Source organism: Myripristis murdjan, chromosome 5, assembly GCF_902150065.1.
Source record: "Myripristis murdjan chromosome 5, fMyrMur1.1, whole genome shotgun sequence".
NCBI lineage: Eukaryota > Metazoa > Chordata > Actinopteri > Holocentriformes > Holocentridae > Myripristis > Myripristis murdjan.
Window position 1 is genome coordinate 34398730 of NC_043984.1, and position 17500 is coordinate 34416229.

General features: G+C 41.3%; 2 protein-coding genes and 1 long non-coding RNA gene across 3 annotated transcripts in view; 2 read left to right on the forward strand and 1 right to left on the reverse strand.

Moving 5' to 3' along the window:
• LOC115359775 (uncharacterized) overlaps positions 1-5249 on the forward strand; it is a 19423-nt gene extending 14174 nt beyond the window's left edge. The window contains exon 3 of the long non-coding RNA XR_003928279.1: positions 5237-5249. This is a non-coding gene — a long non-coding RNA (uncharacterized LOC115359775). The remainder of the gene's footprint in view (positions 1-5236) is intronic.
• Positions 1-17500, forward strand: part of LOC115359829 (zinc finger protein 585A-like) — a 1044768-nt gene that overhangs the window by 772704 nt on the left and 254564 nt on the right. The gene's annotated exons all lie outside the window — the stretch shown is intronic.
• il17rd (interleukin 17 receptor D) overlaps positions 3319-17500 on the reverse strand; it is a 40340-nt gene continuing 26158 nt past the window's right edge. The window contains exons 4-16 of the mRNA XM_030052380.1: positions 17447-17500; positions 16800-16920; positions 16078-16122; positions 14385-14536; positions 14175-14240; positions 12619-12673; positions 11970-12080; positions 11592-11776; positions 9577-9692; positions 9225-9473; positions 8149-8700; positions 6983-7284; positions 3319-5898 (exon numbers count right to left, since the gene is read on the reverse strand). The exon at positions 17447-17500 is cut by the window's right edge and continues 65 nt beyond it. Of these exons, the coding sequence (XP_029908240.1) occupies positions 5774-5898; positions 6983-7284; positions 8149-8700; positions 9225-9473; positions 9577-9692; positions 11592-11776; positions 11970-12080; positions 12619-12673; positions 14175-14240; positions 14385-14536; positions 16078-16122; positions 16800-16920; positions 17447-17500 (2133 nt within the window). The 3' untranslated portion in view covers positions 3319-5773. The remainder of the gene's footprint in view (positions 5899-6982; positions 7285-8148; positions 8701-9224; positions 9474-9576; positions 9693-11591; positions 11777-11969; positions 12081-12618; positions 12674-14174; positions 14241-14384; positions 14537-16077; positions 16123-16799; positions 16921-17446) is intronic.

Genomic DNA, 17500 nt, shown 5'->3' on the forward strand with positions numbered 1-17500 from the left:
AAACCAAGTCTGAGGAGCAGAAAAGTGAAATCTTTCATTGAAACCAAGTGACTCAAAACTGACAACTTTGTCGTTTTTGCTTTTGTGTCATTTGAACATCATGTTTTCAATGTGCCTGCAGTCTCTTCACTTCCAGTTTTTAACCCGGACGTCAAAGAAAATGGATGATCAACTGCATAATCCACCTCGTTCATGCAACGCTGCCATTGTCACCCCCACTCCTGGCTTCAAGCTTTTTTGCCGCTCACCACCTCACTTCCCCACTTCACTGGACGTCCCGTTACTGTGTTAGTCTTCCTGAGGGCTGAATGAATTCACCCATGACTGGAGGCTGACGCTGATCCTGTGTTTTTCTATTCTATTCTATTTTCTAGTATTTGGTGCTGTTGCTGCACTAGCTCCCACCAAAAATTTCAAACAATCTGCTGTATGTTTTTTTCACAATAATTTTCACATCTTTATTGTAAAATATTGTAAAAGTGCATTTATACCCGTCATCCCTGGTCACTGGTGACAGATGTGTTCAAGACAAACGTAAATCCCAATCAAACAAAAACTGCTGGTGATATAAAACACTTTTAATCCAGTGGGATTGATAGTGTCCACTTCATCAGCTCCAGCTGTCCAGTTTGATTCAGGTTCAGATCAGCAGCTCTGCCATAAACTCTACCTTTCAACAAAGTTTCTAATGTTCAGTTTGTGTTGACATTGTGCAGAATGTGTCACTTTAATTCTGTGTTTATTACTGAGGTTGTAGTTTGCAGAGGTCTGCTACTGGACTACATTATACTGAGAGGTGTTTCTAATTTTTTGTCCTCCCTATTTATATACATGAGGGGGGACAGAATATTGGAAACACCTCTCAAAATAATGCAGTCCAGTCCAACAGCAGCACTAACTATGAGCTCAATGCCAAACATTGAAGTGAATGAACACCTCTATTGTAACAACAAGACAAGCTGAGCATTATAGGCAGCAGAATAGGAAACTTTATGGCACAACAATTTGCAAGTGTGAACCGTCGGCTCTGTAAAGCTATTTTCCAGACACAAACATCGCGGCTCATTGCTGTTTTCACAGAGCAAACAGAGATCTCTTCCCCTTTAGACGTCAAGTCGTAACTGAGGTGCCAGTTGGTTTCTGTCTCCTGGTTTAACTCTCAGGGCCGGACGCAGCACCTGCAGCTGCCATCAAAGACTCGTGTGACGACCCCTGCAGCCGGGCACTAGGGGCCCCTGTTGCTTTTTTAGTGTGTTGTGTGTTTTCTTTGTTTTGCAGGGACTAGTTTTGGCTGGAGGGTCATCAGTGGCACACACACCCCTCACTCTCCAGACAGCTGAGACTCCCACTCCCACAGCGGGCATGGCAGTTGCTTGCATTTCATTTTTCACATACATTGCCACACATCCAGACACAGTTCTACATTCCTCATGCACTGCTCGTACATGTTTTTGTTGCCTGTGTTTTTTTTGTTTTTTTTAAATAAAGGGCTTTTCTTAGCCTCATTTTCATCGGTGGAAGTAGGAGCATCTCTGAGAACAGAGGACGTTAGGCCAAGGTTTACAGAACTGGTCAACTTTAGAGGGATGTTACTGTGATGAATTCAGACTTACCAAGTGGTTCATGATGATGTCACTCCAGGTTCCACTGTTAAAGCCTCAAAATTTAAAAGAGCCCTTCTCGCCCAGCTTGTGACCTCTTTAATTTCCTCTCCTCCCATAAAACACTGAGGAGCATTAACAGCAGAATTTATAGATTCTGAAACAGATCATATCCAGAGGCTGTCAGCCTGCAAAACTCTTCAAAGAGACTCTTTTAACCCTTCAACCAGTGGTGCAATATGTGTTTTTTATGTTTGGACTTTAAACAGTTTTCTGCTTTGACTTATGTTTGTCTATTCTGACTGATCTCAGCTCAAATCATCTTTACTCTGTCACTGCTGCAGGTTAAAAACGACTTTTTATGAAGAGTGGTCCAAGTTTCTTTATATTTCATCATATTAAATGGAAAGAGAATAATTGGATCCTAAAATATAGCATTGGCGAGATAGTCTTCCATGCAGAAGAAGCCATGCAGCATAAAAACCATGGAATCTGTCACAGGGTGCCTGGTGACCATCCCAACAAAAAGAGTTCCTTCATGCATCAGAAAAAGGTTCTTCAGTCATGAGTCACCGCAGAACCCTTCATTGTGCTGTAAGGAACCCTTTAGGAACACATGAAGTGTTAGATGGAATATTTTATGAACTGATTTACTACTTTTTATTTGTATTTTAACTAGTCAGAGGGTTCACAGAGGATTTATGATTCCATACAGCCGCTGGAACGGTTTCTCAAGATCCTGTAGGAACCCTCTTTTTCTCAGCAAAGTTTTATTCCATTTTAAATCTAATATTTCAAGATTATTTCTGTTTTCTGTGCACTGTCCTTTGTAGTTGTTGTTGTCATTTTTCCTCTAAAAGTGACCAGTTTTTTTTTTTTTCTAATTTGAAGAGCAGGCTGTAACCTCCTGTGTGTGTGTCTGTCTGTCTCTTTTAGAGGCTCATGTTGTTTCATGTGTTGACGCTCCGCAGCACACACACTATAGAGCCGTCCACTCGTCGCTATGGCAACGCCCATCCGACTGTGCATGCATCAGTGTGTGTGTATTTTACAATGAACTGCAACCTGTTCGCCTGATGCAGATTAAATAAGATTACACTCAAAACAACAGAAAGCAGCTGCAGCAGGAGAACACGTGATGGAGGCTCTGTGAACCACAACTGAAAACGTATTTATTCAACATTACTTTTAACTGTCACGCTCCCTTTGTTCTTTTATTCTGTTCCTTTGTATATTTTATTGTTTCTATGTCTTCCTTTGTTTAATCTCCATCTTTTACATATTTTACTGACATTTGTTCTTTTTCTGCCTCTAACGTTTGTTTTTCAGTTGCCTGGTTTTATTGTGCAGTACTTGGACTTGTTTTTATTTTGATTCTAGTTTTTTTTTTTTTTTACTTCTTTGTTAAGCACTTTGAGCCACACCCTCTGTATGAAAGGTGTTATGTAAATAAAATATTCGCTTTTTTAGCTGCTATGAAATTATTTTGAACTCATGACAACTATTACTGTTACTAATTTCAGTGGAGTTTCAGTGTCCAGTGGTCTAAAAATGTATCAATGTAGTAATTACAGTACTGCGTCTTAGGTGTGATGAGATTGCTATGACTTTATAATATTGATCAATATCTTACTGATAGAGCCTTATCAAACCCTATAACCTCATGTTTGTAGTGTGTAGCTCAGCCCAGACTCAAACGCAAAGCATCCAACACTGAAAAAAAAGTTTTACTGGGTGGATTATTTATTTCCTACAGTACAGTACTATAAAACAGTACAAAAATTATACAAAATGTAGAAAAAAATAATACAGGAAAATAAAAATCTAACTATACAGAACTGCAACAGAAGGGACGTTTCCAAGAATATTAAAAAAATAATAATAATAACAAAAAAATATAAAAGCATATTTACAAGAAAATGCTGGACCTTCCCTTCAATGAAGCCAAACCTGCCTCTGAGCCAGAGGTCAGAGGTCAGCGCTCTCCCATCCACAGCGGCTGAATCCTTGAAGTCAGAATGATAAAACTACTTTATAGACATTTTAAATACATTATCATAACCCACAGGAATCCAATCCAGTCATGAGACAGAGATTATGGAGAACCACACGGTTGTAAAAATGACTGGAGCAACAGATAATGTAGTAATCATTTTCATAACTGGTCAAAATGTAAGACGATGTCCTTCTAAATGGGTTCAAAATATAATAAAACATGATTATGCGATCAATTCATGCTCTTTATAGTGCTCTTATAGCGGCCAATTAATGTACTAACGAATTGTTAACATTAAAAATAATTTAAGTGTGAAGATAACAGATTATCCACTGATAAATTCATAATAAATTATAAGTTTTAATCCTTTTATTACATTTTGTGAATAATTCTGGCACATTTTGAAAAGTTACTTCATTACACGGTTACACTGTCTGTTGCTGCAGTGACTCCTCATTTTCACCACATCTCTCAAACACACACACATGCTCCTCGTTCATGCTGCATATGTTAATAACACATTAACGTTAAAGGTAAGAGTGATGTTGTTATTAAAATATGTTATGCACCGTCTCGCTTCAGTCCTAATAAATCTCCATTTCATCTTCTGCCAGAGGGAAACCGGCACTAGACCAAAACAAAAAACAAGACTACTGGCCACTGGTTAGTGCACTGGTACGGTTTCCCTCCATGGCCAGAAACATCAGTGTGAAAAATCATATGAATGTTGATAAAATCTTACTTCTATCACTGTTATATCATGTGTGTATGATTTCTAAAATACTTAAAACCTTATGACAAGGCTCAGTCTTGGCTGAAAATTCCATCTTAATAACACAGAACCTCCCACCTACAGACAGTCTGGATCTTCTCATCAACTCCCAAGTGTTTTGGGGGTTAAAGGAACTTCCAACTTTTTGTTCATTTGGCCCTTGGGCTGATGAAGATTTGGCACCAAATCATCTCTGATCTGTCTCCTGTGCATGTTTAATGCTTTAGCAATCACAGAGAATTATTTTTTTGGTGGTTTTGCTCCTCTCCCATCCCTCTATAGATGCTGGAGTTGCTCTCAGGCGATGGGCACAGGCAATATTTTCTTCAGGACTTCATTGGCAAGTTCTGAAAAGTTTGGTTTGAAGATGAGAAATGTACCAGCGAACGACAAGAAACCAAATGATGGTACTTTTTAAAAGGACAGTAGGAGACATCAGTGCTTCGTTGACTAAATGAGATGCTTCAGTGAACAGTCGATGATGAATTTAAGGCTGCGTTCCAAAATGCTGACAATACTACCTGTTTCCACTGGCGGGAAACTCGGTGGGCAGTGTCACAGGAAAGCATTTGCATATTTATATTTTGTAAATCTGTCTCTCTATGTTGCCTGTTGCTGAGATTCGTTGTTTCAGATCCCACAGTGTGTTTCAGCGTTGTGTTCCAGTACCGCACGTCACCATCCGTCAGGAATAAATTAACTCAACAGGAACACAAACACAAAGCCCAACAGCTGCTACCACGAGGAAGGAAAAAGGAAGGAAGGAAGGAAGGAAGGAAGGAAGGAAGCACTGCCTAAACCCAACCTGCCAATAATCGTACACGATTCAGCGATCTATCAACCAATCACGACACGGCGCTGGATCAGTCTTTGGTCTAAACCGGTTTGCTCCGCCGGCGTTTGGATTTCCAGGAAGTTCCGACGAGTGATGCATCTCCTTTAACTTTTTCCTCCAATCGGGGAGAACCAAAGGGTCACGCTGGGTCGGCCAATGAAAAAACAGGAATCTCAGTGGGACAATACAAGACCAGAACAGTGGTTACCGTAGAAACGACTGCCCAGTAGAGCACAGTGGTTACCACAGTAACAAGGAACCAGAGCTCTAGGCCAAGTGGTTCCCATCGTCCTCTGCAATGTAGCGGTTATTGTAGTTACCCAGGGCCAGTGTTCTAGAACTCAACGGTTGCCATAGCTACTGGAGGCCAGTGTTCTAGAACGCAACAGTTGCCATAGCTACTGGAGGCCAGTGTTCTAGAAGGCAGTTGCCATAGACAACCAGTGCTGCAGTGCCTTGTAATCGATTCCGGTTCCGCAAAAGGATTCTGGTCTAAAAGTGATACATTTCCGCCCCTTTCGATGACATCACTTGTCTAGTACTTTTGATTGGCCGGGCGGAGATGTGCACTACAACGATGCCACAGGTTTAAGTCCATCGCCGTGCTCTAGGTGGCGATGGTGGTGCAGCCCGGCCTTGCACACGGTGGCCACGCTGCAGTGCAGAGAGGCGACAGCAGGCGGCTCCTCGTCACCTAACGACACACACACACACACACACACACACACACACACACACACACACACACACACACAAAACAGGTTCATATTACCAATTTATTTCTAACCTTTGAGGTGGTGAGAATATTTTGGTCGGCTAGCCCAGTGTTCCTCAAGGACCGCCTGTCCTGCAGGTTTCTGTTTCAGCTCTGCTCTTGCACACCTGATCCATTTAAGGGCTTCATGCTGACTGGTTGAAGCCGATCTACCTGAACAGGGCGTGCAGGAAGATGCGTGGGCCTTAATTGGGTCAGGTGTGCAAGAGTAGAGCTGAAACCAAAACCTGCGGGACAGGCGGTCCTTGAGGATTGGGTTAGGGAACACTGAGCTCGAGCATTAAAGCATTAAAAACGTCCCCATGCTGCTTTGTCCTGTAGAGCCCTGTAGGATTTTCATTATGTCCTTGTTGAACAGTCATGTCAGAGAACCCTGTGTCCTACAAACTGATTTTCAAGCGTTTGGTTAGCTATACCAGATAATTATTTCCTTGGTTTCCTGCTGAGTCGTGTTAGCTTACAAATCAGATTGATTTTGCTTTTGCTCATAGTTAGTAATACTTTTTCATTGTCCACTGGTTTAACTCTTAAGAATTTAACTTTAGCATAGCCAGCTCTGCTAAATGTATTGCTGAGCCCTCACTGAGTGTATGTTTGCAGTAACATCAGTTGTTAAACTGTTATGAGCTATTACTGTGATTCTGTTTTATTTAAAACTGCTAAATTTTCAGTTGCTTTTTAAAACTTTAAAATACAGCAATTTTAATTTTATGTGCTTATATAATTTACATATAACCAGCTTTACTTTTAACAAATGTAACTTTTCAACAAACTGTCTAAAGATAGCGTTCACACAACATAATCTCTCTCATAATCTCTCATAATCTAAACTCTGGCTTGTGGCTCTACAGGAGAGTAACAGCCAATGTTTGTTACCTGGTCTTATTTTCAGTGAAACAACATTTAAATAAAGACTAGCAGCTTTAAACAGACAAACAAGCTTCTTTGTTGAAAATATTAAAGTCAATTTCCAAAACATTAGCCAGGGAGAGGTCAGCCTTACCCAGCCCGGAGGAAGATGATTCGCTGTCGGCGAGGGAGGAGGAGTCAGCCTGGTCATGTGACAGCCCGTCCATCAGGGGAATGGAAAGCTCCGAGGAAGGGACCGACGAATCGTAGATCCCTGAGTCACGAGGAGGCGGGACCTCTGGAGGAGGCGGGACCTCTTCCTCTCCCTGGGGGAGCGGGGGCGGGGAGGGACGTGGGGAGGGGCAAACCCCGTCCTGAAGGATGGAGGGAGCAGAAGAGGAGGAGGAGGAGGAGGAAGATTCTCCAGGCAGCAGGCCAGATATTCCAGACGTCGACCTGCACGAGCAGAAAACACCAAGAGGAAATTAAATTAAAGGCAGGCATTTTCCTAACATTAATGCCACAGTCAAAGCCAGATTAAATCCAATAATTAACTGTGTGATGGTCATGTTGAGAGAAAATGAAAAAAAACAACAGCACTCTCAGTTTGACCTCAAATCAAATTTAACTTGAAGTCAGTAAAAGTCAAATATGCCGATCAAAATATAAGTAAGTGAAATTATGAACTTCTGATAATAAAAATAACATTTTCATAATACTGACTAATGAAAGGAAGCAATAAATGGACAACACAATCTAAAGTGATTCTACAGGGTTCTGGATTCTTTCAGGATTATTTTGAGAAAATAATTATCCAGATTCGAGGACTTATGTTGTGGTCAGGACTCAGCCTTAACAAGCAGTACGCGCTCTATCTCGTGAGCTACCGGTGCGCCCCAGTTTTTTCATTTGACGCGGCAGAACATCAAAACACAGCAGCGAGGTGTGAGCGAGCACGCTAACGCAGCATCAGTGGCTAAAATGTGAGACCAGCCCAACTCTCCACGATCTCACTGATATTGTCAGGACAATTAATCACTTTTCAAATTTTCCATGTCTGGAAATCCAGTCAATAAAATTTCCCAGGTTTTCGAGAATGTGGGGAATTCCTGTTCTATTAAACATTTTTTTCACAATACTGTGTTCATGATTTCATGTTTCTTGAATGATTTCAGTTAATGTGCTGACTGAGCTCTGTTTTGATCAGAGGAAATCTGCAGCAGAGCAGAGAGAAGGACCTTCTGAAGTTCATAGACATCAGCAGCAATCAGAAAAACTGCATTAACACCAGCATTCTCCTTTTGAAAGCCTTTGGAGTACCTTGAGGTGGACCCTGGCCGGGACAGGGAGCAGCGGGGCAGGCTGGGGCTGGGACAGAGACCAGGACTGGCACTGGGACTCAGGTGGAGGCTCAGACTGGAGCCGGAGCCAGAGCCGGAGCCCGGGGCCAGCAGGAGCACGTTCCTCCTCAGCGCTCCCTCTCCGCCCTCCAGCGACGGAGTCCTCACCACCACCTCGTTCAGCACCAGGCCGGAGTCAAACCTGTCTTTAGGAGGAGACGTGGAGGAGCAGGAGGACTTCGGAGGAATGCCTGGGACGGGGAGGGCCGGAGACGAAGGTGACGAGGAAGAGGAGGACACCGTGGAGGTGGAGGGGTCTCCAACAGGAGCGAGCTGCTTCTCAAACCAGTCTGGGTTCTGGCTGATGTGCTGGTGCATGTTGCAGATGGCCACGTACAGCGAGCGTCCCGACTTGCTCCTGAAGTAGTTCCTCCTGGAGATGTTGGGAGGCTGCGGCTCGCGCTCCGCCAGGCTGGACGGGCCGGAGTGCAGACGACTGAAGAGCTGCGGCAGCTGGTCCATCAACTTGAACCTGAACACAGAAATAAAGTGCCGTTAAATCTCAAGAAGAAAATGGATAAACATTAATAGTGCTTCCACTCTGAACTTTGTTTCATCACTCTCATGATTTATGGATAGAGCACTTTCTGGTTTACTGTTTCATGAGGGAGTCATCTGAAAACACAATTGTCCTGTTTTTGATTATCTGTGGGTTCAAAATACTGACTAATTAATTTCAGATAGCGAAATTTATCCAAGATGGATATACAATGGATATATATTAAAAAACATATGTCTTCTGGGATTATGTTTAGTGTCCAATAATAATTCCATGGTATTGTATGCAGTAATAATCTGGATAAAATTGTAAATTCAAGTTTATTTACTACTGGAGTTAATCCTAATAGCAGGCAAGAAAACAACTCCACCCAAAAAACCCATCTTAACACGGGGGAAAATGGAAGAATATAAAGCAAGAAAGTAAAAATCCCTTTGTGTCATATGCAGCAATAATCCCACACTGTTGCATATGCAGCAATAATCCCACGGTGATACCTGGAGGCCAGACTCAACATGGTGGGGACGTCGTTCTCCGTCGAGTAGTCAAAGTAAACCGTCATGTAGCGACTCAGCTCCTGGGCCCCGCCCCCCTCGCTCTGCTTAGCCAATCGCAGCTTCTCGGCGATCATGGCCGCAGCCACGACAAACAGGTCGCCGCTCGCTCCGCCGGCGGGGGAACTGGTGTTGTTGCCACGACGACTGACTGGCGTCTTCCCTCGGCGACTCTTCTTCTCGACGTAGTAACTACAGGGGAGAACAGAGCCGGTTAGACTAGACTAGAACAGACTAGAACCCAGTAGAACACAGTAGAACACAGTAGAACACAGTAGAACAGAGCAGAGGTTACCGTAGGCCCTTGGAGCAGATGGTGATGATGTAATTGGCCTCGTCCAGCTGCCTGCTGAGCCACGACATCTGACCCTCCCTGCACATCTCCAGGTGCTCCCACAGGTCCAACACCACCTGAACACACAACAGTAACCCACATTAAAGCTGCACCAGGTGACTTCTGACCACTAGAGGGCGCTGAGAGCTCAAACTTTGTTTCCTGCTTCTGGGTTCCCTGCAGATCACTTGTACAAAACTGAAAGTTGTCACCCTCCACACCACAAAGAAGCAAAATTAACAAAATAAAGCAATGTAAAATAAATTACTAAATAAATAAAAATACTGAAAATTAGCAAAAGAAATTCCATATAGTATAATAAATGTTTGTAATTATTACAATTATATATTTAAATGTAATTACAAGACAATTACCATAAAATTACCCCACAAATATATAAAGAAAACAATGAAAATTATCACAAAATTACGGAAAATATGGTTTTAAAAAAATAATAATGATAAAACAAAAAAAGGAAAAAAGAAAAAGAAATAAGGTGAATTTTGTTCAGTGGGTTAAATAAAACCTTTCAAAATAAAAGCAAACTGACAATCTCCTGGGTTTCGCAGGCTTAACAAAAATCTCACCACAAAATGTTGGAAGTAAAATTAGCTAAGACCGTATCTTATTATGTAAAAAATTGATTGAGTTTTATTTATCCATTTTTTAACATTTTGTTTTTACAGATTTCTCTCTCTCCAGCGCTCTCTGCAGGAATCTAGACACGCCAAGAGCACACGCTCAGAGAAATCCAGCCAAATTCAGCAAAACTGAATCAAAAATCTAAGATATATTAGTTTATTAATACTCATTAATACTCATAGTGGTGCTGCACCAACATGTCACCTGGTCAGTTTACAGCTCTGACCACAAGGTGGCACAACAGCAAAATGAATGAAACTGCCCACTGAGGTTTCAGAGGGTCACTGCGTCCAGAGGACACTGTTCAACAGGAAGAAACGCATCCGTAACGCCGAGGCAAGACACGACGACTGGCTGAAGTTTTGTGGTGCGTTTGAGATTACAGTGTTTGTTTTGCTGCTGAACATAATTCATCACGAGCTTCACATGTCAAGGGGTAAACAGCCGATCAGAGGCAGCCGACTTTTCAGACGGTCAAAGATTAAAGAAGGCTGCATATTTCTCTCCATATACAAAATATTAATTATTTCAATCACCTCAATCAATCAACTGAACTGAAAATACTACTACTACTACTACTACTACTACTACTAATAATAATAATAATCAAAATTTGATGGATAACTCTCAAAAACTCTTAGATGTTTGGTGGTCACTGAAAAGGATTTAAATTGTGAACAGGAAGTGCCTAAGCCTTACAATCAATTATTATCAATAGGCTTTTTAAAGAAAACAAACATTCATGAACAAATATGTATGGTTTCTTTCTTTACAGGTTGGAAGATGACATAAACAATCTAAGCCTGTAACATGTGAATGCTATTAATGATAATTAAACTGATAATTATTACTGTGCCTTCTATATATTTTAAATGTAAGGCACGGACTTCCATTTGTTTTTTTACAGACTTCTTATCTCATAATTAGAATATTACTGGGATGACTTACATTAACAAAAGGGTTACAATTTCCAGTTTTCAAAAATTTAATAACTGAAGTGATAACTAAAGTGATAAACACTCAAAATGTAATAGATAACTTTCATTCATCCACAGATGTGTATATAACTGTATGACTCCTATGCAACTCCCATCAATATAATAATTATCATGTTTACAGGAACAACGTATTACATTACGTTTGCAGGAAATTTATTATGTTACACAGAGAAAATTGTTATTACATTAATGTTTTTTATTACGCTGGTGGGAAAATATTACTTTGACATATGCAGCTCACACTGTGCATCTTGGTTGGTTTTGTCAGTGCTGCTGGTGTCGATTATAAATGAAGACTACATTTCCCATAAGGCCCGCTGCCCGCCGTTCTCTCACCTCGCAGCCGCAGAAGTCTTGCAGGAAGTAGGCGAAGCTCTGGATGACGCTGGTGTGTTTGGGACAGTCTCTGCTCGAGTAGCACAGGAAGACTTTGGGGCGGGGCCACGGCCGCTCCGTGCTCAACGCTGCGCTGTGATTGGACGACTCGCTGCTCTCCTCGTCCAATTGGCTGTAGATGTTTTCTGAGAGCAGAGGGGCAAAAATGTTCCGGTTAATGGTGTTTCAAGAATGAATGACATGGAAAAAAAAATGAATAAATAAATCAGTTTAGATGTGAAAGATTACAGAAATACACGTAATGTACACAAAAGAGAGATTATAAATTAATCTGGTAATGATGAATCTAATCTAATCTGCTCAAGCGTCTGCTCTTACCTTGCTGCTTCTTGCGACACATGACGGTGAAGAGCGTGGCGAAGGCCGACATGATGACCAGCGGCACCGTGATGGCCATGGCTCGGATCGGCCCCGCCCACGGCGAGTGCACTGGGGCACGAAACAAACACACAGCATGAGACAACAGGAGAACACGGACCGGACAGGAAGTTTAAAACAGCGGCTCTAAAGTTTTTCCTGAGTTTTTCAATAACCAGCAGACGCACACCTGAGGTGAGTCTGCCCTGAAGGGACCTGATGTCAGGAGATGATTTTTTTAAAAAACAAGAAATCAGATCCAGCATCACTGATCTGATATTTTAATATATCATTTTAATCCTTAGAAATACTAGTACATCAGTGCACTCTTTTTTTAAAGATGATTTTGCAAATTTTCTTATAATTACTTTACTTTTTTCTCCTTTATTTTTTTCATATCTTTGTAGTAATTTTTTATTTACTTAATTTTTTGCTAATTTGCTCATTACCTTTTTATATATATATAGGTTTTTTAAAAGAAATTAAGTGAATCTGTGCAGGTTTCAAAGAATTTTGCTGAAGAACCCCTAGAGGCCGGAGCCCACTTTGAAAACCCTGGTTTATAAGACGTGTGTGTGTGTGTGTGTGTGTGTGTGTGTGTGTGTCTCACTCTGGCTGACGTGGTACTGAGTCTGCCTCCTGGTCGTGTTGGTGTCGTCTCTCAGCTGACAGGGAACACAGGACACACACATGAACTTTAACAGGGAAGGCACTGAGCCTGCTGGTTAATCAATCATCAATCTATCAGTTAACTGATCTTGTATTTGATCGGTTTGTCTCAAAGACACAGAGACCTTTTTAACCAGAAACCTGAGAAGAAAACAGCCTCTATCTTCAGCTGTGTCTCTGCTCTCTGCTGTGATGCACAATTCATTCATTATTCGATTCGTTTTCTCATCAGTTACAAGTTTAGTGACTGATTCATCATTTTTCACATATAAACACCAAACATCTGCTGGTGACGGCCACATAACGGCTAAACGTTGCTTGTTTTGCTTCATTTCCATAGAAATTCAAATGGGCAGAACCGGCGAGGGACTTTTTTTTCTCACACCCGTTGCCATGACAACAGCTGTAGCGCGCACTGATGTCACCACGTCGGCAGAGGAGTTTGTTTGAATAACTTTATTGAAACTTCCACGGTGACGCTGGCAGCAGCAGGATGGATCTCTCCGTCACACAGCAACAACCAAGGAGGAAGTTTAAGTTACATGTTAAATTAATTAAAATCAGCTTTAATATCACTGGAGGCCAATTCACAGCCTGTCTTGGCTTAGAAACACTTTCTACTTTATCACTGTATTCAGTATTAATGACTTTAATCAATCTGAATTTGATTTTATTGCTGATTTTGTTTCAAACCTCAGTTTTTATGGCTTACTTTGTTTTTTTGTTTTTTTATTTTGTTCCAGCTTCTTCATTCTTATTTGATGGTGTGCAACTTATTTTAATTTTTGTCTGATGTCTGACACTGTGCAGCACTTCGGGCCGCACTTGTATTTAAATGAGCTATATAAATAACCTGTTTGATGATTTATGACTTATTATTTCATGTCTCAGGCTAACGTTAATATTAGCTGATTAGATATGAGCTAATTGACTCCCAATCAGCTGCTGTGGTGTCCATAATGTTACTGAAGCAACCTGCCGGGTGAGACTCAACTCCTCCCAAAACGCCAACGCCGTGACATCAGCTGAACGTGCACAGCTGTTCCCATGGCAATAATCCATATTCAATACCATACTTATGTGCAATAACCTATAGTGCAATAACTCCTGTCCATGTTTGCACTTGTACATATATTTTTTCTTTCTTTTTATTCTATATATATCTATATTTATATTTATATTTATATTCCTTTCTTTATTTTTCTTGACTATTTGCTCTTTTTACTTTACACTTTGAGTGGGAGTTGTTATTGTAACGAAAAGTAATTGCGCTACAGCTGTTGTCATGGCAATGGGTGTGAGAAAAAGGCCCTCGCCGGTTCTGCCCGTTTGAATTTCTATGGAAATGAAGCAAAACAAGCAAAAAATCAATAAAGTATTCTGATTCTGATTCTGATTCTGAGAACCACCGGGACACGACCAAAGGCCCACGCCGGCTCGACGTGTTTGACTTCACATTGCATTATAAAGTGAGGCCTGTGGGGTTTGTGTGTTCACCTCGATGTTGTAGGTTCCCGGGGCGACGTCCTGCAGCACGCACGTCGTCCTGGGCTGGCTCAGCTCCTGCACAACACAAACTTTATTAATACATGCAAACATGTCAGCTGACGCCTCGCTGTGTGTGTGTGTGTGTGTGTGTGTTCAGACTGAGCACCGGGTCAGTGTGTGTGTGTGTGTGTGTGTGTGTGTGTGTGTGTGACGTCTCACCGGCTTGCAGCGCTGCAGTTTAAACGGCCCGTCCTGCCGCAGTTTGTAGTAGATGTAGTAGAGGCTGAAGCTGAAGGAGGGCGGGGCGTGGTCGAACACCACGTGGAGGTTTGAGCCCAGCTGGGACACGTTCAGCGTCTTCGGCTTCCAGACTGCACACACACACACACACACACACACACACACACACACACACACACACACACACACACACACACACACACACACACACACACACACACACACACACACACACACACACACACACACACACACACACACACACACACACACACACAAACAATCACTTAATTTGCAGGTTTAACTGGATTTTATTCCCTTCATGACCTGGTGGGAAAGGGACCTTGGCGTGGAAACTGCAGAAAATGCCTGGTGTGAAATATTTCAGAATGCAAACAAAAACAAAAACAAAAACAAAAACAAGAAACAAAGCAAAAACAAAAAAAATCAACAGAGCCAGTTGATTCAGATGAGAATTATCATTGTCGTCACAAACTGAACAACTGTCTCCTCCCTGCCTGAAGTGTAAAACTGAGGTTGATTGATTGATTTGACTAATTAAAAAGTAAAGTACACACATGAGCATACAATACAATATAATTAGTCAGGATAATGCAATAAAGTCACAAGAATTATTTTCATTGCAGTCCTTGAAATTCATGGCAGGAAGGCAAGAACAGGTACAAACAAGAAACTGAAACTGATTATTATAGTTCACTAACGCCAAACTAAAAACTAAAAGTAGGTGTAAGAAAACACTTTAGTTAACTGGAAAAAAAAAAAACTAGACTTCAGAGAAAAAAATACCTGAAATGATATTGTGTTCTTACAAAACTAACCAAACTAAAACAAAAAAAATATACACAAAATGTCTTTAGTTTTAGTCTTTAGTTTAATCTTGCCCTACGGGACAAACAAATTAAAAATATTACTGAAACTAATAAAGACTGAACTAAAACTAAACAATTTTAAACAATAAAAACTAAACTGGAATGAGCAAACCCACTCTGAAAATGGAAACTAAACTACAACTAAACATTTTTAAACAATAAAACTGAAACTAAGATGGGCAAATCCACTCTGGAAACTAAAAGAAACTAAACTGAAACGAAAACAAAAATTAAAAATGGGAAAAAAAATGTGAAAATTAAAAAAATACAAAATGTGATTTTTGATGTAGAGTTTCATGTGGACCTGATTTGCCTTTTTTCTGGCCTTCCTGATAGAAAGCTTATTAATGAGGTTCACAAACGACTGTTTAATTTAATTTACTCACACACACTGCAGGGGAAAACATCTTGTTGTCTTGGATTAACAGAAAAGTTGCCAACAAAGAAAATCTGGCATAAAATCACACATGAAGCCTCCTGAATGTGATGATAAATAACTTTACTAATGACTTTATTTTTGATTTTTTGCTATTAATAACTTTATTTACTTGTATTTAGCTAAGTCGTGCTCTACAAGTGTTACATATTAAATCTTTTGTTATAACTGCAGAGTTTGGCCTCTACAGATCTTGCGAGCCACGATGCTGCTCCTGGCCGTTGCCATGGTTTCCGGTGATTCTGTTGTCAGTGTTACCATGGTGACAGAGGAGCGCTGCAGCCAACAACAACAACATGAACTGACTGTGTGTGTTTAAGCGTGTGATATGCAGGTAGGAACTTACATGGTTTACACACCAGGTTGTCCGGACCCAGCAGGACCTCACAAGCTGCAACACAAACACACACACACACACACACACACACACACACACACACATTTAACTTAATACACACATCTTAATCTTTTATGTCTCCACATTTGGCTCAAACAACAGAGGTCTGCAGAAACTGAATCACAATATTTCGTTTAAAAAAAGTGCGGCAACACTTTGTGTCATTATCATTATTCAACCCAGCCGAACTTTGGCGGAGGCGGGGCTGTGGGCGGAGCTATGGGGAGAGTTGTGGGCGGAGCCTGGCGTTGGGACTGTAGGAACCGCAGCCACTCCGGTTGGCTCGGCAGGGTCACAAAACCTAACGAAGGTGTGTTTTAAACAGCGTGTCTTTGCTGTTATTACAATGTTCAATTTAAATCCATTTTCATCTTGTTCATTTTCTTCACTCAAAGACTTTACTCAGTTTGTCCAAAAGGATCAATAAAGTATTTCTAATTCTGATTATGATTTACATATCAGCTCGAATTTACTCGGTTTCAGCTTGAGCCAAAAAACAAGAATCCTGTCCAATCACAGCCGCCTTTGGCTCAGCGATGTTTTCTAATCCCACATTTTGTGATAAGAACGTCTCAGAGCCAAACTGCACGGCTACGCTCTGATCGCTCTCTTATCGGCATTTCATTTATCAGTCGCTGATGTTGCTTGGAGGAGCAGAGCGCTGGACTCACAGTTGGTCCGGAGGAAGGACGGAGGGAAGAAGCTGTCGTTCATGAAGGTCGGGAAGGGAACGACTCGCACCATGTAGTCGGTGTCGAAGGACAAACCGGGGAACGGCTGGCTGCTCAGCTTCTGGAGGGAATATCGGGAACGATCAATACATCAGGTTACATGCTTTAGTGTCACAGGCAAGGCCAGGCATGTTTATGTGTACAGCACCATTCATACACAAAGCAAGTCAGAGGCACTGAAATACATCAAGAAAAATAAAACACAGAGAAAACATGAAAACAAAAAAGAAAAAACAAAGCAAGAAAAGCTTAAATACAATAAAAGCAAAACCAAAACAACAACAGGCAAAATTTGCTTTATGACTAGAGGGCGTTAATGTGTGTGTTTTATTGGAAAGCTGTGGGAAATATTACAAAATGAACAGGGATCAGCTTCTATATATATATAAAAAAAATGTCATCATCAATAATGGCGGCCAGGGAGGGAACATCTTTACGCTCTTCCTTTGAGGTTTTAACGTGTTTGAGCAGGAGCGGAGGTATTTACAGTTTTATTGTGTCCAACATTTCAATCAATGACTCGTTACAGCAGAAACTCCCTGTCCTGACCAGGTTTTATCGAGTGAACGTGAAAACTGTGGCCTCACCGTGTTTCGGTAGGAGAAGGTGAGCTGCCGCGGGTCTTTGAGGACGAGGTGCTG